Source organism: Cetorhinus maximus, chromosome 2, assembly GCF_964194155.1.
Source record: "Cetorhinus maximus chromosome 2, sCetMax3.hap1.1, whole genome shotgun sequence".
Lineage (NCBI taxonomy): Eukaryota > Metazoa > Chordata > Chondrichthyes > Lamniformes > Cetorhinidae > Cetorhinus > Cetorhinus maximus.
The window spans coordinates 54096993-54124094 of record NC_135880.1 but is presented as its reverse complement, the minus strand read 5'-3'; the positions used below and the strand labels follow the sequence as shown (position 1 = coordinate 54124094).

The following is a 27102-nucleotide window of genomic DNA, read 5'->3' as shown; positions in this document are numbered from 1 at the left end:
TCACCTTTCTCCTAACTATACTCAGTTCTGCCGAAGGGTCGTGAAGACTCGAAACGTTAAGTGATTTCTTCTCCACCGATGCTGCCAGACCTGCTGAGTTTTTCCAGGTAATTCTGTTTTTGTTAAGGCTAAAGGTGCTGGTAGTGACATAAAGGTAAGATAGCAGAATGTGTTAACAGCAGAACAAGGGTCAGCACTCTGCGAAAGCAAAACACTGGCTGCCCAGAGGGATCCAGGACAAGTAGCATTCCAGGAAGCCGAGAAGTCAAATTCCGGGGTCCTGGAAAATCCAGGACGGCTGGTCACCCTAAACTGCAGACTGGTTGAAATAGAGGAGGGCTAGTTTACGTTTGTCACAATCACACAGGATGTTATTTGTGACTAGAATCTAACACATTTACAACATCCTATGACTTTATCCCTGTCTTTACTCTCAGCTCTGTTTGTTGAGCCGCATCCCTCCCGAGTTTTTCTCCATTCCATCTTTTGACCGTTGAGTTCAAAGCTGCCGACATTCCAAACCGTTAAAAATCCTAGCGACGCCTTCCTTCTCGCGAGATCCTTGCATGCACTCAGAGCATTTCCGATTGGATGAACGCTTCGCATTACGTCACTAGGAGGCGGAGTCATCTGGCGAGGAGTCTGATTGAAGGAGGCCAGTGGAAACGGAAAGCGTCCGTTGGAGTCAGGTGGGTGCCATCGCTAGAACGTACTGGACTTAGTGGAAATGAGCGCCTGTTGCCGTGGGTAATTGCGACTGAACGGCTGTGTGTGTAACAGCGACCCGGTGGCGATCCCTCTGCCCGGGGTTCGATTGTGTGAGGAGCTCCGGCCCCTCGTGTTTAAAAGGGTTTGTGTGCGGCTGGCTGCAGCTGTCAGCTCCCCTTCACCTCTAACAAAGGCGGCCCCTGATTTTCACAGCAGTGTTCTGCAGACCGATTCAAGCTATTTGTGCTTCTGTGATGTTCGCTCTGCTTTTCCTGTAATTGGTGCAATACAAGTGTCAGTTGTGGCCCAGTTTATCCTATTCTGGCCCCTAAATTTGAAGTTGAAGTCCCACTGCCGGACTTGAGCGCAGAAATCCAGGCTGACACTCTAGTGCAGTACTGAGGTGCCGTCTTTTTGATGAGATATTAAACCAAGGCCCAAACTGCCCATTCAGGTGAATGTAAAAGATCCCATGTCACTATTTTGAAGCAGGAGAGGGAGCTATCCTCTGTGCCCTGGCCAATATTTATCCCCTAGTCAAAGTCACAAAAACGGATTATTTGGTCTTTGTCACATTGCAATTTGTGGGAGCTTGCTGTGTGCAGATTGGCTAGTGTGTTTACACTACAACAGTACTTCAGAAGTGCTTGTTTGACTGTAAAGTGCTATGTGTCCACTTTGCAAGTCCTTTTTTAACAAATGGTAAACAAGAGTTCCCACATTGCTCAAGCGGTTATTTAGGTTTTAGTGATGGAGTTCAATGCAGAAGAGGTGCAATTCTCTCACTTTTGTTTTAACTACCTGTTGGACCCTAAACCCATGTAGGGTCCACAATCAGGTGATTGAGTGCTTCTCATGTTCTCTTTTTCAGATGTCCCTTAAAATTTGACCAAGCCTTTGGTCATCTGCCCTAACACCACCTTTGTGTGTTGGTGTCACATTTTATAAAGCTCCAGTGAATATAAGGCACATTGTTTCTATTCAAGTAATCATCTAATGCCCTCTTGAATACCTCAATTGAACCTGCCTCCACCGCACGTACAGGCAGTGCATTCCAAACTTGAACCACTTGCTGTGTGAAAAAAATGTTCTCGCATCACATTTGCATCTTTTGCAAATCACTTCAAATCTATGCCCTCTCATTCTCATTCCTTTTGTGAGCAGGAACAGTTTTTCCATATCTACTCTGCCCAGTCACCTCATGATTTTGAACACCTCTATCAAATCTCCTCTTTGCCATCTCCTCTCTAAGGAGAACAGTCCCAATCTCTCCAATCTATCTTCATAACTGAAGTTTTTTATCCATGGAATCATTCTTGTAAACCTCTTCTGCACTCTCCAATGTGTTCACATCCTTCCTATAATGTGGCGCCCAGAACTGTACGCAATACTCCAGCTGAGGTCTAACTAGTGTCTTATATAAGCTCAGCATAGCCTCCCTGCTCTTGTACGCTATGACTCTATTAATAAAGCTCAGGATACTGTATGCTTTATTAACTGCTCTTTCCACTTGTTTTCCCACCTTCAGTGGTCTATGCACATGTACACCCAGATCCCTGTGCTCCTGCACTGTCTTAGGAATTGTGCCCCTTATTTTATATTGTTTGTCCATGTTCTTCCTATCAAAATGCATCACCTCACACTTCATCTGTCACCTATCTGCCCACTCCACCAACTTGTCTTTTTTGAAGTTCTGTACTGTCCTCCTCACAGTTTACAATGCTTCCAAGTTTTGTATCATCTGAAAACTTTGAAATTGTCCCCTGCACACCAAGATCTAGATCATTAATATAAATAAGGAAAAGCAAGGGTCCCAATACCGGTGCCTGGGGAACTCTACTACAAACATTGTTCCTGCCTGAAAAATATCCATTGACCATTACCCGCTGTTTTCTGTTACTCAGCCAATTTTATATGCACATCACTACTGTCCCTTTTATTCCATGAGCTATAACTTTTCCCTCAAATTTGTTGTGTGGTACTGTATTGAATGCCTTTTGAAAGTTCATGTACACCACATCAACAGCATTGCCCTCATCAACCCTCTCTGTTACCTCTTCAAAAATACTCCAAGTTAGTTAAACATAATTTCACCTTTAGAAATCTCAGCTGGCTCTTCTAATCAACCCATATTTTTCCATGTGACTATCAATTCTATCCCAAATAATTGTCCCAGAAGCTTCCCCACCACTGAAGTTAAACCGACTGGTCTGTAATTGCTGGGCTTATCTTTACAGACTTTTTTGAACAAGGGCATAACGTTTGCAATTCCCAGTCCTCTGGCACCTCCCCTGAGTCTAGGGAAGACTGAAAGATTATAGTCAGTTCCCCTGCAATTTCCTCTCTTCCTTCAATATTTTTGGATGCATCTCATCCGGTCCCGGTGCTTTGTCAACTTTTAAGTACCGACAGTTTATCTAACACTTCACCCTTATCAATTTTGAACCCTTCTAGTGACAGAGTTTCTTCCTCTGTCACCATGGTCTCATTAACGTCTGCGTCGTTCGTAAAGACAGATGCAAAGTATTCACTTAACACCTCAGCCAAGCTCCTTGCCTCCATGTGTAAATCCCCTTTTTTGGTCCCTACTCCTCCTTTTACCACCCTCTTACTATTTGATAGAAGACTTTGGGATTCCCCTTTATGTTGGCTGCCAGTCTTTTCTCATAACCCCTCTTTGCTTCTCTCATTTGCTTTTTCACCTCTCCTCTGAACCTTCTGTATTCCGCTTGGTTCTCAGTTGTATTTTCTACCTGACACCTGTCATAAGCGCACTTTTTATCTTAATTCCTATCTCCTTTTTCATCCAGGGAGCTCTGGATTTGTTTGCTCTACCTTTCCCTTTTGAAGGAATATATCTTGACTGTACCCGAACCAGTTCTTCTTTGAACCAAGTCCATTGTTCAACAACAGATTTTGCCACCAACCTTTGGTTCCAGTCCACCCGGCTCAACTCTGTTCTTGCCCCATTGAAGTTGGCGCTCTTCTCTCTCTCCACCCCCCCCCCCCCCCCCCCCCCCCACCTTCCCCCCTTAGTAATCTTACTCTGGATTGCACATTGTCCTTTTCTACCATCATCTTAAACCTTACGATAAAATGATCACTGTCCTAAATGTTCCCCCACTGATACTAGATCTACTTGGCTCACCTCATTTCCAAGAACCAGGTCCAACAGTGCATCCTTATTTGTCGGACTGGTCGCATACTGCTGGCATTGCCAGCTAGATGCCAATTGTAGCAGTACATGAACAGCTTGGCTAGTTATGGAGCATAAGTCTTCAGTACGACTGCTGGGATGTTGTTAGGGCCCACAGACTTTGCTATATCCAGTGCCTTCAGCTGGTTCTGGATGTCACGTGGAGTGAATCAGATTGGCTGAAAACTGACATCTGTGATGTTGGGGACCTCAGAGGAGGCTGAGATAGATCATCCACTTCTTGTTGAAGATGGTTGTCTTGTCTTTTGCACTGAAGTGATATTTGTGGAGCCTCCTCCTTTGATTTGTTTAATTGTCCACCATTCACGGCTGGATGTGGCAGGACTGCAAAGCTTTGATTTGACCCATTTGTTGTGGGATTGCTTGATGCTTCTGCTGTTTAGCATGCATGTTGTGCTGTGCAGCTTCACCTGCTTGGTACTTCATCTTTAGGTATGTGTGCTGCTGTCCTGGCTTGATGGCAATGACAGTGTGAGGGTTATGAGGTTACAGATTGTGGTTGAATGCAATTCTGATGGCCCACAGCACCTCATCCAGTTTTGAGCTGCTACATCTGTTCTGAACTGATCCCATTTAACATGGTGGCAGTGCCACACATTGGGCAGGATTTTACGTCCTGTGGGTGGGCGCGTGCCCGACTGATCAGGCATAAAATCACACGTGATGACGTCGGGCAAGCATCCCGACACCATCGCACACTCTCACGGTACTTCGGTTGGCAGGCGTGCGCGAGAGTTGGCAGCGCACCCGCCAATAATTAAGAGGCCTATTAGGGCCTTTACCCAGTTAAGTTAAACCTATTTTCCACTGCCCGTTCAACCGTTTGGTTGATGGGTGGGTGAATCGGCCTGGCGGCTTTTGCATTTATTACGAAACCTCATCCATGGGTGGGAAGAGGTTTCCAACAGTAATTTTTTTAAAATTAAAAATTTCAAACATTTTTAACATGCCCCTCTTCATGTGAGTGAGTCACATGTGAGGACATGTTTATATCATTTCTAAAGTGTTTATTTTTGTGTGTACAATTCTTCAGCTCCCTGAGGCAGCTCTGTGCCCTCGGGGAGCTTTCAGTGCGTGCTTCCCCACGCATGCACAAGCTTCAGCGCTCACGCTCCTCCTGCCCCACCCCGGCAGCGCTGAGGCTCTTAGCACACTTTTCACGCTGGATGGATGGCCGTTAATTGGCCAGCCAGTGTGAATTCATGGTTGGGGGGCTGATTGCGGGCGGTAGACCATTCCCCAGCTGCTCCTAGGCCCACTCAACGAATGGAAAACCTGCCCATTGTAATGGATGGTATCTTCACGTGAAGGTGGGTCTCCGTCTCCACTAGGACTGTGCGGTGGCCACTTCTACCAATGTTGTCATGGACAGATGCATCTGCAATGGGTAGATTTGTAAGGGTGCAGTCAGGTAGGTTTTTCCAACTTTTTCGTTCCCTCACCACCTGCTGCAGGCTCTGGCAGATAGTCCAGCTTGGAAATTCAGGAATAGTTGTTTGGTAGTACAGAACTTGAGTATCGCTGTAAAAAGAGACATGATGTTGAAGCTTTTCATCTTGCACTCATCAGGCCACTTTAGACCATAAGACCATGAGACATGGGAGCAGAAGTAGGCCATTCGGCCCATTGCGTCCACTCTGCCATTCAATGAGATCATGGCTGATCTGATAATCTTCATCTCCACTTTCCTGCCTTTTCCCCAATACCCTTGATTCCCCTACTGGTTAAAAATCTGTTTTTCTCAGCCTTGAACATACTTAACAATCCAGGCTCTACAGCCCTCTGCGGTAAAGAATTCCACAGATTCACTACCCTCTAAGAGAAGAAATTACTCTTCATCTCTGTTTTAAATGGGCCCCCCTTACTCTGAGATTATGCCCTCTGGTCCTAGACTCTCCCCCACAAGGGGAAACAGCCTCTCAACATCTACCCTGTCAAGCCCCCTAAGGATCTTATATGTTTCAATAAGGTCACCTTTCATTCTTCTAAATTCCAATGAGTATAGGCCCAACCTACTCAACCTCTCCTCATAAGAAAATCCCTCCATACCTGCGATCAACCTAGTGAGCCTTCTCTGGACTGCCTCCAATGCAGTATATCTTTCCTTAGATAAGGGTACCAAAATTGTTCACGGTATTCTAGGTGTTGTCTAACTAGTGCCTTGTATAGGTTTAGCAAGACTTCCCTATTTTTATACCCTGTTCCCTTTGAAATAAAGGCCAACGTTCCATTTGCCTTCCCTATTACCTATTGAACTTGTATGTTAGCTTTTTGGGATTCATGCACAAGGACTCCCAAATCTCTCTGTGCTGCAGCCTTCTGCAGTCTTTCTCTATTTAAATAATATTCAGCTCCTCTATTCTTCCTGCCAAAGTGCATAACCTCACATTTTCCCACATTATATTCCATCTGCCAAGTTTTTGCCCATTCACTTAACTTGTTTATATCCATCTGCAGACGCCTTGTGTCATCCTCACCGCTTGCCTTCCCACCTATTTTTGTGTCATCTGCAAACTTGGCGATAGTACATTCAGTTCCCTCATCTAAGTCATTAATATATATTGTAAATAATTGTGGCCCCAGCACTGATCCCTGTGGCACTACACTAGTTACAGGTTGCCATCCTGAAAATGCCCCCCCTTATCTCAATTCTCTCTTTTCTATTAGTTAGCCAATCCTCTATCTATGCTAATATACAACCCCCAACATCATGGGCTCTTATCTTATTAAGTACGCTTTTTGGAAATCCAAATATATTATGTCTACTGGTTCCCCTTTATCTAGTCTGCTTGTTACCACCTCAGAATTTTAATAAATTTTTTAGGCATGATTTGCAAGAATACCAATAGTAAAAGGAACAACAATTTATACTGCATGAGAAGAGAGTGCTAATTGGTTGCAAATAGACTCTGGTAGAGGCATTGCCATGGAGAATACACTAGGGGACAGTTAATTGAACTTAACTTCCACCAGCTGCCGTGGTGGGATTTGAACCCATGTCCCCAGAGCATTAGCCTGGGCCTCTGGATTACTAGGCGAGGTACAGTAAGTACTTGCTTTAAGTTAACATCGTTTCCTTTTAAAGTCATTTCTTCTTTAGAGCCTGTTTTTGCAACTTGCGTTGCCATTTTCATTTTTATTTCATTTTGAGCACATCATTGGTGGTGTTATTGGGCATTGCCATTGTCATCGGCAGAGCAATAGAACAGTGCTGTCGGGAGGTTGGTCTGCCACTTCAGGAGTTGGCTTGGGAGATTTCCAGATTAGCAATGCTTCTGCTCTGATCACTGCCTTGCTCGCCGTCCCCACCCCTGCTCGCCGGTCCCACTTGCCACCTCGCCTACAGCCCCGCCCCAAATGATCAAATGTACTGTCAATTTGCTGTTTCCATATCCGTGTAACAGACTGGGGAAAGACTTACTGAGGATCAGGGAGAGAGTCTTTGGTGATCGGGGGGAGACTTGCTGGGGATCGGGGAGAATCTCACTGTGAAACTAGCTCTAGTTTATACATGAATCCTTAAGGGAAAATCTGATTCACTCAACATTTTGCTTAAAGTCACACTTTTATAGAACGCAACTAGGACATCAAGTGAGGAATTGCAGTAATATAGGACAGTTTTGGATGTAAATTTGCTGGATTTCTTGGAAATATTTACAGTAATATGATGCTGAGGGCAGAACTAAAGCTGTATTAAGTTTACATATGACGCCAAACTCTAAGGGAAGGTAAAGAGAAGCCATGTACCTCCCTACATTCTCAACATGCTGTTTTTATTATCCATTATCTATATGCCTAAATATTTTAAAACTTTTATTTGTTTTGGGAATTTGTTGACACTAGCAAGGCAGCATTTAATGTCCACCCCTTGGTGTTCTAAGAGTGCTAAGAATCGACAGGAAATATCTCACTAGAGTCACGTGAAGGCCAAACTGGGTGGAGGTGACAGGTTCATTTCCCTGAAGGTTATTAGTGAACCAGTTGAGTGTAATGACAATTCCATGGCTGGTATTGCCAACAAATTACTAATTAAAGTTCAATTTTATAACTTGCTACACTGGGATCTGAACTCAGCATCTGGGTTGTTAGTCCAACACCGTAACCATCCATTATTTAAGGTAAGTATTATTTAAAAAATAATTACATTGTTTGAAATATGTTTCCCAACTATATAAAAAAAAAGGCATAGGATTGGCAATCGAGCAAAAGAAATGTTAAAATGTAAATTTTTGCATGTTTTTTTCAAGAAAACAAGTGAGGCAACTTTATGGCCTAGGCAAGACCATGCAAGGCTTATTCTATTTTGTGGTAATGTGCACTTGTATTCTGCAATAGCAAAATATCATGAGAGTCATAAAGTTTCTGAGCTCTGGAGTTATATCTGGGATGCTACAACAGTATAATATAACAAGGATATAAAAATTTAAATCTTGTGGGAAACATCACATTAAATGCTGATTTAGACATTTTTGGAAATGCCAGTGGAGGTTTGTATGATAGAAACATAGAAGATTTGTAAATGAATTATTGCATGGAAGGAGGCCATTCGACCCATCATGCCTATGCCAACTGAAAAAAGCTTTCCAGCTTATCCCATTTTCTAGCAATAGGTCCATAGCCCTGTAGATTATGTCACTTCAGGTGCATTTCCAAATATTTTTTAAATGCAATGAAGATTTCTACCTCTAACACCCTTTAAGGTGGTGAATTCCAGACCCCCCCACCAACCTCTGGGTGAAAATATTTCTCCCCAATTGCTCTTTAATCATTCTGTGAACTACTTTATACCCTCAGGTTAACAACCTATCTGTAAGGGAAATGAGTCCTTGCTATCCACTCCATCTCGGCCCCTCATAATTGTATACGCCTTAAATAAATCTCCCCTCAGCACCCTCTGTTCCAAAGAAACAACCCCAGCCTGTCCAGTCTTTCCTCATAGCTTAAATTCTCCAGTCCTGGCAAACATCCTTGTCGGTCTCCCCTGTACCCTCTCTAGTGTGATTACATTCTTCCTGTAATGGAAAGTTGTTTGCCAGAGATGAAAATGATGTGCTTCACACTGTGAAACAACCCATAATATTGTTCTATGTTTTATTTTTGATAACAGGAGTGAATACTGAATGATGTTCTAAGATGTTTAACAACAGTACACAGAAGCGATGCTGGATTTTTCAGAATGAGGACGAATTGGAAAATTTGAGAACTGAAGCCAATAAGAAATTTCAGTCCAAGGTTCTAGCATGTGGAAAGGTAAAATATACTTTTGGTATATTCTCAAAAATAATCAAAAGGTAGAATTGAACTCAGTAACCCAGAAGTTGCATTGTAATAATAGCAACACTGTCAGCATTCACAATCATTTTACTTATGAAACTGACAACTTCTGGCATTCTTTTTTTATTCATTCATGAGATGTGGGTGTCGCTGGCTAGGCCAGCACTTATTTCCCATCCGTGATTGCCCCTGTGAAGGGAGTGGTGAGCTGCCTCCTTGAACCGCTGCAGCCCACGTGTTGCTGCATGTGTGCAGTTAAACACAGTTGATGTCAGTAATTCTCAATTCATCACAGGGTGCACTGTTGAAGTCCTCACAGATAGAAATCATTTGATGTGAGCTTCCACTTTTTACACTATCACCTTGGTAGGAAAAACCCCTGAAAACATTGCGCTTTGTTGAATGAGGTGTAACTGAGTTTTTAAAAGTGTACTAAGTTGTAATTACTGTTGATCACTCTCTCTCTGACCTGAAAAACTGATTTTATATTTGTGGATGTCAAATTTCTCCATTATAAATTCCGTAGATTTTAAAATAGTTTTCAAAGTTTATTTGCTATTTCAGCTTCTACAGTAAGTGCCCATTTAAATTCCGTGTTTTACCTTATTCGGCTTTAATGTTGGTCAGCTAATAAACATTTGACGCTGGGAGTTTCTTTTTAATATTGCTTTGCGCCAGGTCTGAGGCAGGGTTGTGGGACCCAATCGGCGTCATTTTGGAGTGGCCACTCCCGCTCGCTGACCTTTCTGGCTACTGACAACTCTCCCTTGCTCCGACCTTCCCTCTCGCTGACCCTCCCGGTTGCTGCCTAATTGCCCTCTCGCCGACCCTCCTAGTGGCTGCCGACCTTCCCTCTTGTTACCTCTCTAGCTTGTGGCTAACCTCTGCAACCCTGCAACTCGAAGCTGCTCTTCCTGCTTTTCGCTGCTCATCTTGCGAGCCTTCGCTCATAGAGGGAGGTTTGGCGAGCATGATCGGTGGCAGCTGGGAGGGTCGGGGAGCGGGAGAGGCAGTGAGCTGGAGGTAGGCAGAAAAAGTTGGCATATTCTTTTATACTTTAAAATTTATTTTATTATAAAAGCTGTTTCATTTATGAATATAGGAATTTAACGATGTAAAGTATTTGAACTGACATGATATAATGTTTTAATTTTTCTTTTGATAAGGAAGTTCCTACAGAACCTAACCAGCTTAATCCCATGTATATATACTTCATTTCATTCTGTATAAAACGATTAAAAAGTGAAGGATAATCAGTGCTTTACTTCCTGGCCTGCAGTCTGTGAAAATTGTTCAATGTGATTGGTAGCTCAATCTGCTTGATAATATCACTGTTACTGGATGTTGGAGATCCCCAGAATAGAATGGCGCCAGAATAAAATTAACACTGAGAAAGGTGAAATCCACACCACAAAAATCGTTAGATCTTTGTGTGCAGCTGTTTGAGGTCCATGGCGAGTGCCATGCCTTAGCTGCTGACTGCAAAATGCAGGCTAACATTTTTAAACCATGCATTCCACCTCTTTAATTTTGTCAGCCTTGGATTCCCTTTGGGAATTTGAACTTTAGATTTTAAAGTTTTGTATGATGTTAGATGGGGTAGGTAATATTTTATTAATGGTGTTATTTTTGACTTGCTTTCTTCAAGCATGATTTAAATTGAGGCAAAAGTACTCAAATACAGCCCATGGGCAGAATTTTCTGCCTGTTGGGCAGGCGGGCCCGACCCAATCTCCGGCGGGTGCGGAGCAGATCCCCTCCAGCGAAGCAGGCCGCACCACAATTTTACATGGGCGGGCCAATTAAGGCACACCCAGTGTAACGTCCAGCGGGAAGCGCTATGCGCTCCCTGTGTGGGTCGGGGGGGAATCCCTGAAATCGAGAGTGTGCTCTTTTGCGCATGCGCACGAAAGAGCACATATCTCCCTGAGGCTAAATGCAGTCTCGGAGATTGCCTGGACTTTGAAAAATATTAAAAATAGAGAAAAAAAAATTCCCTTACATGTCCCCCTCATGTGACATGTTCATAATTTACAGAATAACTTTATTAAAATTTTTAAAAACTTGAATCAAACCTCATCCCTTCGCCTGGTGCAGTTTCATGTTTTCTCTATTTGCCTACGGGATTCCTGGCCTGCCCACCAACTTTAAGGTTGGACGGGCAGGTCCTTTGTTTAAATGATCCTGTCAATGGCCTCAATTGGCCATTGACAGGTCGGCAGCTGATTTTGCTGCGCCCCAACCTTCCTGAAAATTTAAATGGGGAGGGGTGACGTCGGGGGTTCCACCCAACGTCATCCCACGTCATTTTACGTGTCGGTGAGCGGGCCCCGCCCCCTGCTCACCGACGGCAAAATTCTTCTGCCCCACGTTTAGACTACCCGGAAATCTTCCAAAAATAGTACAATTCTGTGATAAATAAAATATTTTTAGGAATCAAATATTTGACTAATAGCAATATGCACAAGTTTTATGAAAAGTCAACATCTAATAGCCTAGGAGTTGTTGCCTTTCACTATAAACTTGAAAACTAAAAAAAAGATTATTTTCAAATTAAAAATATAAATTGAACAATAGAAAATTGTGTCAATAAGGAACTGGCAGTTGTGATGCATGGTCTTGAAGCAGACAGACAAAATTACCTGGAGTTGAAGCTGTCAATATTGGGTAAAGGAAAAGGAAAAACATGTTTTTTATCTATATGTTTATTTTGGGCTATGGGTGACACTGACAAGGCTGCATTTATTGTCTATTTAATATTTCCCTGATGAGGGAGTGGTGGATATTTTCCTTAAATGATGACAATCCTTGTGGCTGTTCTGCTTTCTCAAGGTGTGGGATAGGGATTTGTAGAAGCTTTTGCTGCTGGATAGAAACTTGTTCCATGCCACTTAGTAGCAGGAATTGAGCACCAGACTTATTTTGATTGGTCATTACCAGAAGAAAATTCTCCTTTGAAGATTGAGTGTAACTAATAAAAAATGGAGAAATTTTAAATTTAAAATGATGAGGTTTTGAAAAGAGCAGTGTAGATTTAGTTAGAGTTCTCACCCTCTCCTCTTTCCATTCCCCTTCCCTCTGCTTGCCTTCTGAAATGTTGAAGCTAAACTTAGTTAAAGGGTCCTGCCATATTTATTGAAGAGGGAAATATAACGTGCATAGGTGTAGTACTTTGCAACTGTATGTCTTGATAATGATTGCTTTGGTTTTCCTGAACAGCTTTCTCCAGTGGCTTTGCTGGAGCCTCATGAAGAGGAGGTACTACATAAATATTATGAAAAAAGACTCTTGGAATTCTGTTCTGCATTTAAACCCATCATGCCCAAATCTGTGATGGTAAGAATACACAGAAATTGGGTATTGCTTTATGATTTATTAACTGACTATACATTTTAACTGTTTATGCAGCTTTTATGACTATCTTTTCTAGCCTACTCTGCTCCTAATTTGTATGCTGTATATTACAAAATGATACTTGTTTGCAATCTGATTTTCATGTGAACAAAAAAGTAGTAGAACAATGTTTTAAAGCAAGTGACTGGGTGCAACCTACTACAATTGTATTAAACAACACTGTATGGGTGGTGTAAAGGTAACATATAATTTATCAAAACATAAACAATCTTATATCTGTTGTATACATGATGGATTTTGAGAACATTGTTTATATATTTTTCAGGGTACTGCAAGTATGTATTTCAAGAGATTTTTTTTGAATAACTCCTTAATGGAATATCATCCAAGGACTATTATGTGAGTTTTTGTCTACTTGTTTGCTGACCCAGTTGCTGTTGCCACAGTTAACTTCTCATGATAACTGATAATTTTCTAAGAGCAGCTCCATTTTATTCTTTTATTCCTATAGTTCATCTGTGACAAGATAATATTATCAAACCTAACATTAAGTTACGGAAATTCTTCCCAGATTACTGGTCATGGTCACTGTGGTTGAAGCTATAAATATGCATCTTTTTGGGGGGTGGGGGGGGAGATTATGGAAATAAATTGTAATGAGTATTTCAAAAATAGGAACATAGGAGCACAGGAAATAGGAGTAGGAATAGGCTATTCAGCCTTTGGAACCTGCACTGCCATTCAATAAGATCATAGCTGATCTGGTTGTGGTCTCAACTCCAATTTTCCTGCCTGGCCCCCATTACCCTTGATTCCCTTTTCTGTCAAAAATCTGTCTAACTCAGTCTTGAATAAGTTCAATGACCCAGTCTCCACTACTGCCTAGGGAAGAGAATTCCACACACTAACAACTCTTGAAAGAGAAAAAAATTTCCTTACCTCTGTCTTAAAATGGAGATCTCTTATTCTTAAACAGTGTTCCCTGGTTCTAGTCTCCCCCACAAGAGGAAACACCTCCCAGTATCCACCCTATCAAGTCCCCTCAAAATTTTTTATGTTTCAATTAAATCACCTCTCATTCTTCTAAACTCCAATGAGTATAGACCAACCTCTTCAAACTTTCTTCATAAGATAAGCCCTTCATCCCAGGAATGAGTTGAATGAACCTTCTCTGAACTGCTAACGCAATTATATCTTTTGAAATAAGGAGACCAAAACTGTACACAGTATTCCTGATGTGGTCTTACCAATGCCCTGTACATCTGCAGTAAAACTTCCCTACTTTTATAATAAAAATTGAAAATGCTGGAAAAACTTAACAGGTTGTTTTCTGTTTATATTTCCAGCATTTCCAAGATTTTGCTTTTGTTTTAGCAAGAAATAAATGCGTTCAAATTTAACTTATTCCAGTAAGGGAGCAGGGAATGTTTCTAAGGCTTGTGTCCAAGGTTCTGTGAATGAGAAGAAGAATTGGATAAAATAGGAATCTTAAGAATTTAGTGCTTATAGGTAAGATCATTAAAAAAAGGACTCAGGCTTAATGTAAAGAATGTAAGAAAATTACAAAAATGTAGATCAGAAAGGCTGAGGAATTATAAGAGAAAAGCAAGAAATATCTTTGTGGATATTAGCAAGAAGACAGTAAAGATGGGGTGGAACTGCAAAGAGATAAGGGAAGGAAAATTTCCCGCAGCTACTTCGACTACACTTCCTCACATCCTGCTTCCTATTAGGACTCCATTCCATTCTCCCAGTTTCTCCATCTCCGTCACATCTGATCTGATGTTACGTCAGCAGTGCCATTGTAGAAGGTCTCTTCCTTTTTCCTCAACCTAGTATTCCCTCCCACTGGTTGACCAGGCCCTCAAATGTGTCCGTCCCATTTCCCACACTTCTACTCTCACCCCTTCCCCTCCCTCCCAGATGTGTGATAGGTTCCCCTTGTCCTCAATTTCCACCTCCACATTCAAAGGATCATCCTATGCCACCTCCAGTGTGATGACATAACCAAACAAATCTTCCCCTCCCCTCTCTGTCAGCATCCCAAAAGGACTTTCTCTCTTCAACATCCTGATCCACTCTATCCATCCCAACACTTCCCACGGCACCTTCCCATGCAATTGCAGAAGGTGTAACACCTGCCCTTTTACCTCCTCCCTTTTCAATGTCCAAGGCCCTAAATACTCCTTTCAGGTGAAGCAGCCATTTAGGCATACTTCTTTCAATTTTGTATATTGTATTTGCTGCTCACAACGTGGTCACCTCTACATTGGGGAGATCAAACGCAGACCGGGTGACTGCATTGAAGAACTCCTTCGCTCCATCCACGAGTATGACCTGACCTTCCAGTTGCTTGCCATTTTAATTCACCACCTTGCTCTCATGCTCACGTTTCTGTCCTTGGCCTGCTGCCATGTTCCAGTGAAGCTCAATGCAAGCTTGAAGAATGGCACCTCATTTTCCGATTAGGCACTTTATACCCTTCTAGACTCTATGTTGAGTTCAACAGTTTCAGACCATGAACTCTGCTCTCCATTTTTACTTATTTATAAGTGCCAGTCTGTATCTTGTTTTCATGTTTTTGCTTTCTGGTGGAGCTGTCCATTATTCTGCCATTAACACTTACTCTGGATCAATGCCTTGTTTCTTTACTACAACTATTATCAGTCCCTTAGCCTTTTGTTCCATAGACATCTTTTATTTAATCTCTCCAACCCTCTAACCTATCCCAGACCTTCCCTTTGTTCTACCTCAACTCCACTTCCCCACTTTCAACCACACAAAACCTATCACATTTCTACCTCCCTTCAGTTTTCAAAGAAGAGTCATATTGGACTCAAAACATTAACTCTGTTGCTTTCTCACAGATGCTGTCAGACCTGCTGAGTTCTTCCAGCACTTTGTTTTATTTGAAGAGGGATGTTGCTGAAGGAATTAATTTGACAAATCATCAGGATCTAAGAGAAGCTATGGAAGGAATAGTTTAGCTGCAGTGGAGTATTGTGTACAGCTCTGGACATTTTTTACAGGAATGATGTAAAAGCAATGGAAAAATTGCAAGATAAGTTTATTAGGATATTGCCAACCATGAGGGAGTTACTGTTATTCCAAAAATAAATTGAGAACTCTTTTTTGTTTTACTGAGCAGAGAAGGCTAAAGGATGAAAGTTTATGAAAGATTTTTGAGGCAAATAATTAGTCAGTGAGCCAATAATGAGAGGGCACAAACTGAAGATATTGCTGAAAAAATGACTATTTGTACACCAAGTTGAAGATAATCATAAAGGTCTATAAACAGGCGGTTAGAATGTGGCATTCTGTACCATAACCTGTTTTTGAAGCAAAATTCATAAATTATTTTAAAAGAAAATCAGATAATTGCTTGAAAAAATAGGAATATTAGAATGTATAAGGAGTGAGCAGAAAGCAAGATTAGATTAAATGCTTAATGTGCAGTAAAGCATCAAGAACTGATAGGTTGAATGGCCTTTTGTTGTGCTGTTATCTAATTCTAATTTGGAATCTTCTTTCATTAAACCATCTTCTCATTCTGATTTAGGTTGACAAGTGTATACTTAGCATGTAAAGTGGATGAATTTAATGTCTCCAGTTCCCAATTTGTTGCTAATCTGTGGGAGAGTCCTGCGGGTCAAGAAAAGGCTCTGGAACAGATCCTTGAGTATGAACTGTTGCTTATTCAGCAGCTGAACTTTCATCTTATTGTCCACAATCCATTTCGACCTTTTGAGGGTTTTCTTATTGACCTAAAGGTACCATGCCAACAGTGACTGGATTTGTTTTGTAATTCTGCAGCCTTGAGTGTATTGAAAGTTTGAAACACAAAGTCCGTTTATCATTGGACATAGAAAAGTCTTAAGCAGTGCTGTAACTGGGTGTCAAAGTGCCCAGTTTATTTCTGTTTGCAAAATTCAGCTGTGTTCCAGTTTTAACAGTTCTCACTGTGATCATAACCTATAAAGGTTCACAATATGCAATGATAAATAGGTACAATTTGGTTTGAGTTGCTAGATGATAGATATTATAAGTGACATAGGTGAAAGACTACAGAGTGAATAATTTTGTGTTAGGATCCCGTGGAGATTGATAGCTTTTAAAAATATATTTGAATTTCCAGTGACTGACTGGAAGGATAACACGACAAGATTTAAGAGTTTTATTGTAATAAGCAAATTAAAAGCAACATTGTCCAAATACAATGTAGGCAACTTATATTACAGAAAAGAATCCCCCATTTAACTTTTAAATGATCGAAAATCATCCTCCATGATTATACTTTACTCTGCCCCTTAAGTGGACACTTCCAATCTAAAGCTATTCTCGGCTCCCGATGGCTTTTTCCTTTTCTAGCTAGATAGATTCTAATCCTTGAACTGACTACCTTGGAGATTCCTCCCTGTAGCCAAAGCTAGGTGAATCTTCCAGCCCCCCTTTTAAATCCCCTGACGAATTTGGTCTCTTCAATCTGAATGCGAGCTCCCACTCACATTCTGCCTGATGAACAACAGAGACTGTCTGCCTCTCTCCTCTTGTTCTCTTCTCAACAGTTGAGACAATCCACATCATTCTAAAGCAATCAACAACATTCTAACTAAAACAGCCCCCAACATTCTTAAAAAAAAAATCAGTTCACCCCATCTCCCAATGTTAACATTTTTTTTAAATTCCAGGATCCAGATCCACATCTTTGCCAAAAACAAATGAGTTCTTCCTTGTGCCATATGCTATATGTGTACCAAGTTTCATTGAAACCTGTCCATTAATTTTTGAGATGTATTGTTTACAGGGTTGAAAACATTACCTCCAGCCAACTTCATTGGTGGTGGAGGTTAAAAAAAACAACTGATTTAAGTTGCCACCATGAAGCTTAGCTGAAGATGCTGCACCTGGTAGACACTTGTGCTGCTCAACCAGAGCATTTCACATTGCAGGTCTTTCTGAAAGCATGATGGATGTGAAACTTGGTTTTTAACTCAAAAAAAATTGACTCAATTCCAAAATCTGTCCTTTTTAGGGTTTATTTATATTTCAATATTGTGAACTGACATTTCTTTTTTCCTCTGTTGCGCTGTGTCGCCCATTCAAATTTGTAAACATGATTACCACCTCCAAACGCCTTTCTCAGTTGCTAAGGTGCCATTGAATATTTATTCTTACTTTATGTGAAGAAACTCTTTAAATTTCCTGGGGTATAGGGGGAACGATTGAGTGGAATGAAGCGCTTTCTACAGCCATCCCAAATTTAGAATTAACTAACTTTGTCCTAATTATAAAAATTGAGCAGTTGCAAAGGTTCAATTTCCAAATAAGTCTGAAATGTAATTTTAACTAGATAGCATAGTAAGGAGATTTGTTGTTCTGTCACTTTTGGTGGATTACTATCCAACAGAACATTGAGACAGAAATGTTTTTGAGACTTTAGATTCTACACTAATATCAATATCATGACCATCATATTGCACAGGAGGAAATTCCTGATCTGAATGTTTTTATTATTGCTAGTATTGACAGGAATAAGGCAACGAACTTGGTAAGAGTGCTTTCTTATGGGCAGCTTGACTATTTTATTTCAAAGTTAAAGCTGACTGCAAATAGTAATTTCCTAGAAGATATGAAAGTCTATACTGCCTTTTATTAACTTAATGCAGTAAAAAAGAGTGTGACTATTCACTCTACATAGGCTGATAATGCATAGCCTCAATCCTATCTAAAAGTTTCAGTGATCCATCTACACTTTACATTAGTTGGTTACATTAGAAACAGGTTGCAAATTATAAGTGCACTGGAAAAACAGTAATAAATCAATGTTTTTCTTAAAAGTAGGATGGATAACTACTGATGAGTTCAAATACATTTTTTTAGACAATTATTACCATTTTCTCCCTGTTTAGGCTCGATACACAGCAGTAGAAAATCCAGAAGTTTTGCGAAAAACAGCAGACGAATTTCTGAGCCGAGCAACCATGACTGATGCCGGTCTTCTCTTTACACCATCACAGATAGCAATAACAGCTATTCATTTCAGTGCCTCCAGGGCAGGCAATAATATCGATAGGTACTGGTACCCTTTAAAATTTCAACTGTTTTGTGCCTTTACAAAAATAGTTTTTATCAAGTGACCACGTTTATACATTTTTGCAATCTTTTTCATTTTCTGTGGAGGGCTCCATACTATATTTTATCTTTCGTATTCTAACTTAAAACTAAGTTTTAGATAACTAAGATGGAATTATAATTCTCTTCAGTTCTTTATTATGTTTTAGAAACTAGCAACCTGAGATATTTAGGCAAAGACAAATTGTTAATAAATGCAAATAATTCAATGCGAATTGCAAGTTTCCAATCAGTTGGGGATAAGTTAAATGAATGTTAGTAATAAAAGCAAATAGAAAATTGAATTATTGATACAATGGATGCAAAAAAAAACTCTTGTGTGCATGAAGTAGGTGTAGTTGTTTCCACGATCTGGGAAGTTGTTTGCGTTAAATAGGGTAGAAATATCATGGAGGAATTAGAAACAGCAAATGTACTCAATTCTTTGTGTAATGCTTTATGAATGAAAATCTGAAATTCTAGATTCATTCCAATTGGCTTGAGAATATATAATCAGTTGAGAGGTTAGCAAAGTTTCAACATGCAGGTTTGTGTAACTCATCTACAGAAGATAGGCTGTATCCTAAAACCTTAAAGAGGATGCTTTAGTTTCTTAGTGGCAGTTTTATCATAGAAACGTGGAATGGTAACAACACAGAAAAAGGCCATTCATTCCATCTCTCTGCAAAAGAAACTCAGCTAGCCCCACTCCCCCCACACTTTCCCCATAGTCTTGCTAATTGTTTCTGTTCAGGTGCTTATCAAATTGCCTTCTGAAAGCCGTGTTTGAATCTATGCTCACCACAAACTTAGGCAGTGCGATCCAGATCCCAACCACTCGCTGCATAAAACTTTTTCTTTCCTCCTGTTGCCATTGGTTGTTTTGCCAAACACTTTACATCAGTGTCCTCTGGCTTTCGATCCTTTCGCAAACACGATCAGTTTCTACCTAGCTACTTTTTCCCTAGAAATCACTAGGGAAACGGTACTGAGCAAATTGTTGGAGCTGCAGGCTGGCAAGTCTCTGAGTCCCGATGGGCTACATCCTAGGGTCTTTAAAGAGGTGGCTAATGAGGTAGTCGATGCGCTGGTGTTAATTTTCCAAAATTCGCTAGATTCTGGAAAGGTTCCATAGATTGGAAAGTAGTAAATATAACCCCTCTCTTCAAGAAGGGAGGGAGGCAGAAAACAGGAAACTGTAGGCCTGTTAGCTTGACGTCTGTCGTGGGGAAGTTATTAGAATCGATCATTAAGGAGGTTATAGCTGGGCACTTAGAGGACATGAGGTTGCAGATGGATAGAGATAGGTTGAGTGAGTGAGCAAAAATCTGGCAAATGAAGTTTAATGTGGGAAAATGTGAAGTTGTTCACTTTGGCAGGAAGAACAAAAATGCAGAGTACTACTTAAATGGAGAACGGCTGCATAATTCTGAGCTGCAGAGGGATCTAGATGTTTAAGGACATGAGTCACAAAAAGTTAGTATGCAGGTACAGCAATTAATTAAGAAGTCTAATGGAATGCTATCCTTTATTACGAGAGGGATTGAACATAAAAGTAAGGATGCTATACTTCAGTTATACAGGGCAATGGTGAGACCATAACTCAAATACTTTGTGCAGTTTTGGTAGCTTTATTTAAGGAATGATGTAAATGCATTGGAGGCGGTTCAAAGGAAGTTTACAAGATTGATACCTGGAATGAGTGGGTTGTCTTATGAGGAAAGGTTGGACAGACTGGGCTTGTTTCCACTGGAGTTTAGAGGAGGGGGGCGGGGATGATTTGATTGAAGTATACAAAATCCTGAACGGCTTTGACAAGGTGGACGTCGAAAGGATGTTGCCTCTTGTGGTTGAGTCCAGGACTAGGGGGGCACTGTTTTAAAATTAAGGGTCGCCCTTTCAGGACAGAAGAGGAGAAATTTTTTTTGAGGGTTGTGCGACTTTGGAATTTTCTGCTTCAGAAGTTGGTGTGGAGGTGGGTCATTGAATATTTTTCAGAAGTAGATAGATTCTTGTTAGGCAAGGGAATCAAAGGTTATCGGGGTTAGATGGGAATGTGGAAATCGAAACATCGATCAGCCATGATCTTATTGAATGGCGGAGCAGGCTCGAGAGGCTGAATGGTCTACCCTTGTTCCTATTTCTTATGTTCTTATGTGCTCAGTCTTGAACCCTCATGATTTTGAACACCTCTATAAAATCTCCTCTCAACCTTCTCCTCATTAAAGAGAACAACCCCAGCATATCTAAACTATTCACCGAACTGAGGTCCCTCATTCCTGGGACCATTTTCATAAATCTTTTCTGCACACGCTAAAGCCTTTACATTCTTTCTGAAGTACGGTATCCAGGATTGAACACAATACTGTAGTTGAGGCTGGACGAATGCTTTATAAAAGTTCATCATAACTTCCTGGCTTTTGTACTCTACGGCCGCGCTTTTTACGAGGCAGCGGTGGCCTTCTCCACTGGCTGGAAAGTCAGTGACCACCCTGCCTCGGCTGGTCATGGAAACCCTGACTGCGTTTTATGTTCCGTAGACAATTAATTGCTTCCAGTTGGTGCTTTTGCCCCTTTACGGGACAAGGTCGCGCCAACAAGAGCTGCCAGCCAAATGGCCTACAGCTCTTCAGTCTCAGCAGTGCCACCAGGAGAGGGCACAGTGGGTGCGTGTTCTTTCATCAAGGGCAGCGTTGCTGCCAGAGGGGACTTTTGTGGTTCCCAGTGAAGAGCTTCCCCACCACTGTGAGCCCACAAGGAGACTGCCAGTGTAATCCTCGCACACTGGATATACCTGGTACAGGTAAACCGCTGTTGGTAAAATGCCAGCAGTGGCAGGAAGAGGCCCTTAAGTGGCCCTTAATTGGCCACTTAAGGGGCTCAACTGGACAAAGGAGGGGAAGGCTGTCTACCACCTTAGCTCTTGCTGGTAAAATATCAGCGATGGCCATCCCACCCAATTCCACTCCTCCCTGCCTGCTCCTTGGGGGCCCATAAAATCCTGGCCGATGCCTGTATTAGCCCCATGATTCCGTACACCTTTCGAATCACTTTCTCAACCTGTCCTACCACCTTCAATGATTTGTGCACATGTACCCCCAGGTCTCTCTGTTCTTGCACTCCCTTTATAGTTGTACCCTTTATTTTATATTGTCTCTGCTCATTCTTCCTACCATAAAATGTCATCGCAGACTTCTCTGTATTAAATTTCATCTGTCATTGTCCGCCCATTTCACCAGCCTGACTTTGTCCTCTTCAAGTCTGTCCCTATTCTCCTCACAGTTTAGAATAGTTGCAAGCTTTGTGTCATTTGCAAATTTTGAAATTATGCCCTGTGCACATATATATAGGTCACTAATGTGGTCCTCGTACTGCCTCCTGGGGAACCCCATTGTTTAATCTCCCTTCAGTCTGAAAAGCAACCATTCACCAGTATTCTGTTCACAACTGTCCTGTCTCGATTCCTGTCACAACTTCATATCCATGCTGTCACTTTCCCTTTTATTTCATGAGCTTCACCTTTGCTGGCAAACCTGTTATGTGACATTTTATTGAAGACCTTTTGGAAGCCTCATCAAACGCATTACCATCATAAACCCTTTCTGTTACCTCAACAAAACTCAATCAAGTTAGATTTGCTTTTAATAAATCTGTGCTGGCTTCCCTTAATTAATTCACACTTGTCCAAGTGACTGTTAATTTTGTCCTGGATTATTGCTTTTAAAAGCTTCCACAGAACCATAGAAAAGCTACAGTGCAGAAAGAGGCCATTAGGCCCATCATGCCTTGCGCCAGTCAAAAAAGAGATAAAAGAAACTAGCCCACTCATTTTAATCCAACTTTCCAGCACCTGATCTGTAGCCTTGCAGGTTACAGCACTTTGGATGCAGATCCAGGTACCTTATAAATAAGTTGAGCATTTCAGCCTCAAACATCAACTGAGGCAGTGAATTCCAGATGCCCACCACCCTCTGGTTGAAAAAGTTTTTCCTCATGTTCCCTCCAATCCTTCTACCAATCACCTTAAATCTATGCCCCTCTGATAATTGACTCCTCCACTAGGGCAAACAAGTCTTTCCTGTTTACCCTATCTAGGCCCCTCATAATTTTGTACACCTCAATTAGGTCACCCCTGAGCCTCCTCTGTTCTGGGGAAAACAACCCTAGCCTATTGTTATGACTGATGCCTTGGTAAAGCGGAGTTATTTAAAAGTCCCAGAGGGAAATTTTAAACAACTGTCATAACCTATAATTTTAAATGTTATGTTTGAGATGCAACTCTAAATTCAGGAATCAGGCTATTAGTTCTCGAGGTTTTACATTAAACTAATAGAAACATTTTTTAAATTTACACAGGTTAAAATATATATATAGACATGGCTTCAAATTACTACTATTGCAACTTGTAACAAATTCCCAAACTAATCTCCATTAAAGCAACAGCAACCCATCAACTTAACTAGTCACCAGGCAAAGCATTTTCACCATACAAATTCAAAATTAGTTTCTTTCACTTGGTTCCTGTGGAGGCATTTGGAGGCTTGCAGCTGCCTTTTGATCTCACATTGCCTCTGCTCTGCACACCTGAAAACTGCTGAAGTTATACCTACCAGCCCCATTGAATGTTAATTCTCATTGTATCAACAATCTCTGAACTAAACCCCTCTAACAATAAAATCCCTTTCATAGTACCAACTTTATTAGTAATATAAACATATTGCTTGGTAGCTTCTAGAAAGGCATTAGGTTTCACCCCACTTCTTGAATGCTCTATTCAAAAAATGCAAATGCACACTATCTCTTTTAATGTCAAAACTAGTACCCATCAAAGCATCCAGACTAGCTGGCTTTAATCCAAATAAGACACACCCACAGACCAAACCTCTATTTAAAAAGAAAAATATTTTCCAATAATAATATATACATTAAATAGTTTCATGACACCTGTCCAATCTCTCCTCATAGCTGCAATTTTCAAGCCCTGGCCACATTCTTGTAAATCTCTTCTGCACTCTCTCCGGAGCAATTATATCCTTCCTGTAATGTGACCAGAACTGTACACACAATTCCAGCTGTGGCCTAACCAGCGTTTGATACAGTTCCATCATTACATCCCTGCTTTTGTATTCAATACCTCGCCCAATAAAGGAAAGTATTCCATATGCTTTCTTGACCACCTTGTCCATCTGTCCTGATACCTTCAAGGACCTATGGACACGCATTCCAAGGTGTCTCATTTCCTCAACCCTCTCAATAACTTCCCATTTATTGAGTATTTCATTGCTTTGTTTGTCCTCCCCAAATGCATTACCTCACACTTTTCTAGATTGAATTCCATTTGCCACTTTTCCATCCACTCAACCAAACCATTGATGTCATTTTGGAGTCGACAGCAATCCTCTTCACTGTTGACTACACGGCCAATTTTTGTGTCATCTGCAAATTTCCCAATCATGTCTCCCACACTAAAATCTAAATCATTAATACATACAACAAATAGCAAGGGACCCAACACTTGAGCCCTGTGGAACACTGGTTTCCATTCTCCAAAATATCCATCGACCATTACCCTTTGTTTCCTGTCACTGAGTCAGTTTTGGATCCAACCTGCCATCTTCCCCTGTATCCCAGGAGATCTCACGTTCTTGACCAGACTGCCTGTGGGGCCTTGTCAAATGCCTTACTGAAATCCATGTAGACAACATCCACTGCACGACCCTCATCAATCCTCCTTGTTACTTACTCAAAAAATTCTATTAAGTTAGTAAGACACAATCTTCCCCAAACAAAACCATGCTGACTATCCCTGATTATTCTGTGCCTTTCTAAGAGACAGTTTATCCTGTCTATCAGAATTGTTCCCAATAATTTGCCCACCACTGAAGTCAGACTGACTGGCCTATAATTTTCTGGCCTATCCCTCACACCCTTTTGCAGACAACGTTTGCAGACCTCCATTCCTCTGGGACCTCACCTGTATCTAGTGAAGATCGGAAAACAATCCACAGAGCATCCACTATTTCCTCCCTGGTTTTCTTCAACAGCCTGGGATGTAATCCGTCTGGCCCTGGTGATATATCCACCTTCAAGGATGCCAGTCCTTCCAGTACTTCCCCTCTCACTGTGCTTATTAAATCTAATATTTCACACTTCTCCTCTTTAAATAGAATGTCAGCATCACCTCTCTTCTTAGTGAAGACAGACCCAAAGTACTCATTGAGAACCCTACCCACATCTTCTGCATCAACCCACAAGTTACCATGTACATCTCTGATAGGCCCTACCTTTTCTTTAGTTATTCTCTTGCTGTTAATGTACTGGTAAAATATCTTTGGGTTTTCTTTGCCTGCCAATATTTTTTTGTATCCTCTCTTTGCTTTCATAATTTCCATTTTTACTTCACCCCTATACTTTCTATACTTCTCTAGGCTTCCTACAGTATTAAGTCTTTTGTAACTGTCATATGCTTTCTTTTTCTCCTTTATCTTGGCCTGTTTGCTTCTAGATAACCAGGAAGCTCCAGATTTGGTAGTACCACCCTTTTTCTTTGTGGGGACATGTCTACACTGTACTGGTCGAATCTCACCTTTGAATGGCTCCCACTGATTTGACACCATTTTTTCTTCTAATAGCGTTGTCCAATCCACCCTCACCAGCTCACCCCTCAGCTTTGTAAAATTTGTCTTCCCCCAATTCAGAACGTTTACTCCTATTCTATCTTTGTCCTTTTCCATAATGATGCTAAATCTAACTATATTATGGTCGCTATCTCCAAAATGGTCCCCCACTGTTACTGCACCCACTTGCCCAGCTTCATTTCCTAAGACTAAATCTAGAATTGCAGCCCTTCTCATTGGGCTTGTTACATGCTGACTATAAAAGTTCTCTTGAATACAGTTCAAGAATATTGCATCCTCTGTGTCCTTCACACTGTGTATCTCAATTGATATTAGGGTAGCTGAAGTCCCCAACGATTACTATTGTTTTTGCACTCAGAAACCTTTCTACGTATTTGCTCTCCTAACTCCCTTCCACTATTTGGGGATCTGTAGTACACTCCTAGCAGTGTGGCTGCCCCTTTTTTATTTCTGAGCACAACCCATATGGCCTCATTTGATGCTTCATTTAGTGTATCATCCCTCCTCACAGCTGTAATTGATTCTTTAACCAATAATGCTACAGCCCCACCTTTTTTATCCCCCTTCCTATCCTGCCTGAAAACTCTATACCCAGGGATGTTGAGCTGCCATTTTTGTCCCCCCTTAAGTCAAGTTTCCGTTATAGCAATGATATCATGCTGCCATGTGCCTATCTGTGCCCTTAGCGCACCAGCTTTATTCACTATGCTTCTTGAATTTACATATATACCATTTAACACTGCCAAATTCCAGTGCTGTACACTTTTTAACCTGTGCTGCTTTTGTCTTTCAGAGTGAACCACTAATTCTCCATCTCCTGTTCCCTGCTCTGAATTTGCCCTCAGGTTCCCATCCCCCTGCCAATCTAGTTTAACCCCACCCACCCAACTGCACTAGCAAATCTCCCTGCGAGGATATTCATCCCAGTCCTGTTCGTGTAGACCGTCCGGCTTGTAAAGGTCCAACCTTCCCCAGAACCGGTCTCAATGCCTCAGAAATCCGATGCCCTCCCTATTACACCAGTTTTCCAGCCACGTTTTAAATCACTCAATTCTCCTATTTTTATACTCACACATAGAACTGGGAGAAATCCTAGAAATTACTGCTTTAGAGGTCTTGCTTTTCAATCTCCTTCCTAGCTCCCTGAAGTCTGCTTTCAGGACCTCATCCCCTTTTCTACCTAAATCATTGGTACCAATATGGACCATGACCTCCGGCTGATCACCCTCCCCCAGAAGAATGCTCTGGAGCTGCTCCGTGACACCCTTGTCCCTGGCGCCAGGGTGGCAACATACCATCCTGAAGTCATGTCTTCAGCCATAGAAATGCCTGTCTGTTCCCCTAACTAACGAATCCCCTATTATTACTGCTCTTCCCCTCTTCTTTATCCCCTCTTCTACAGCAGAACTGCCTGTGGAGCCACAAATATGGCTCTGACTGCACTCCTCCGAGGAACCAATGCATTCACCAGTATCCAAAATGGAAAACCAATTGGTGAATGGGACCCCAGAGGACTCCTGCACTATCTGCCTAATTTTCTTGGACTGCCTGGCGGTCACCCATTCCCTTTCTGCCTCCAGCCTTCTAAGCTGCAATGTGACCACCTCTCTGAATGTGCTATCCACATAGCACTCAGCTTCATGGATGCGCCACAATGGCTCCAGCCACCACTCGAGCTCCGAAACCTGGAGCTCAAGGTTCTGCAGCTGTTGACACTTCCTGCACATATGGTCGTCTAGAACACAGTTAGCGTCCACGACTTCCCACGTATTACAAGACATGCATGCCACATAACCGAGC

General features: G+C 41.5%; 1 protein-coding gene across 1 annotated transcript in view; it reads left to right on the top strand.

Moving 5' to 3' along the window:
• The first annotated feature begins 586 nt into the window (after positions 1-586).
• ccnh (cyclin H) overlaps positions 587-27102 on the top strand; it is a 43864-nt gene continuing 17348 nt past the window's right edge. The window contains exons 1-6 of the mRNA XM_078564758.1: positions 587-689; positions 9033-9175; positions 12419-12535; positions 12879-12952; positions 16113-16323; positions 18463-18626. Coding sequence (XP_078420884.1) covers positions 9059-9175; positions 12419-12535; positions 12879-12952; positions 16113-16323; positions 18463-18626 — 683 coding nt within the window. The 5' untranslated portion in view covers positions 587-689; positions 9033-9058. The remainder of the gene's footprint in view (positions 690-9032; positions 9176-12418; positions 12536-12878; positions 12953-16112; positions 16324-18462; positions 18627-27102) is intronic.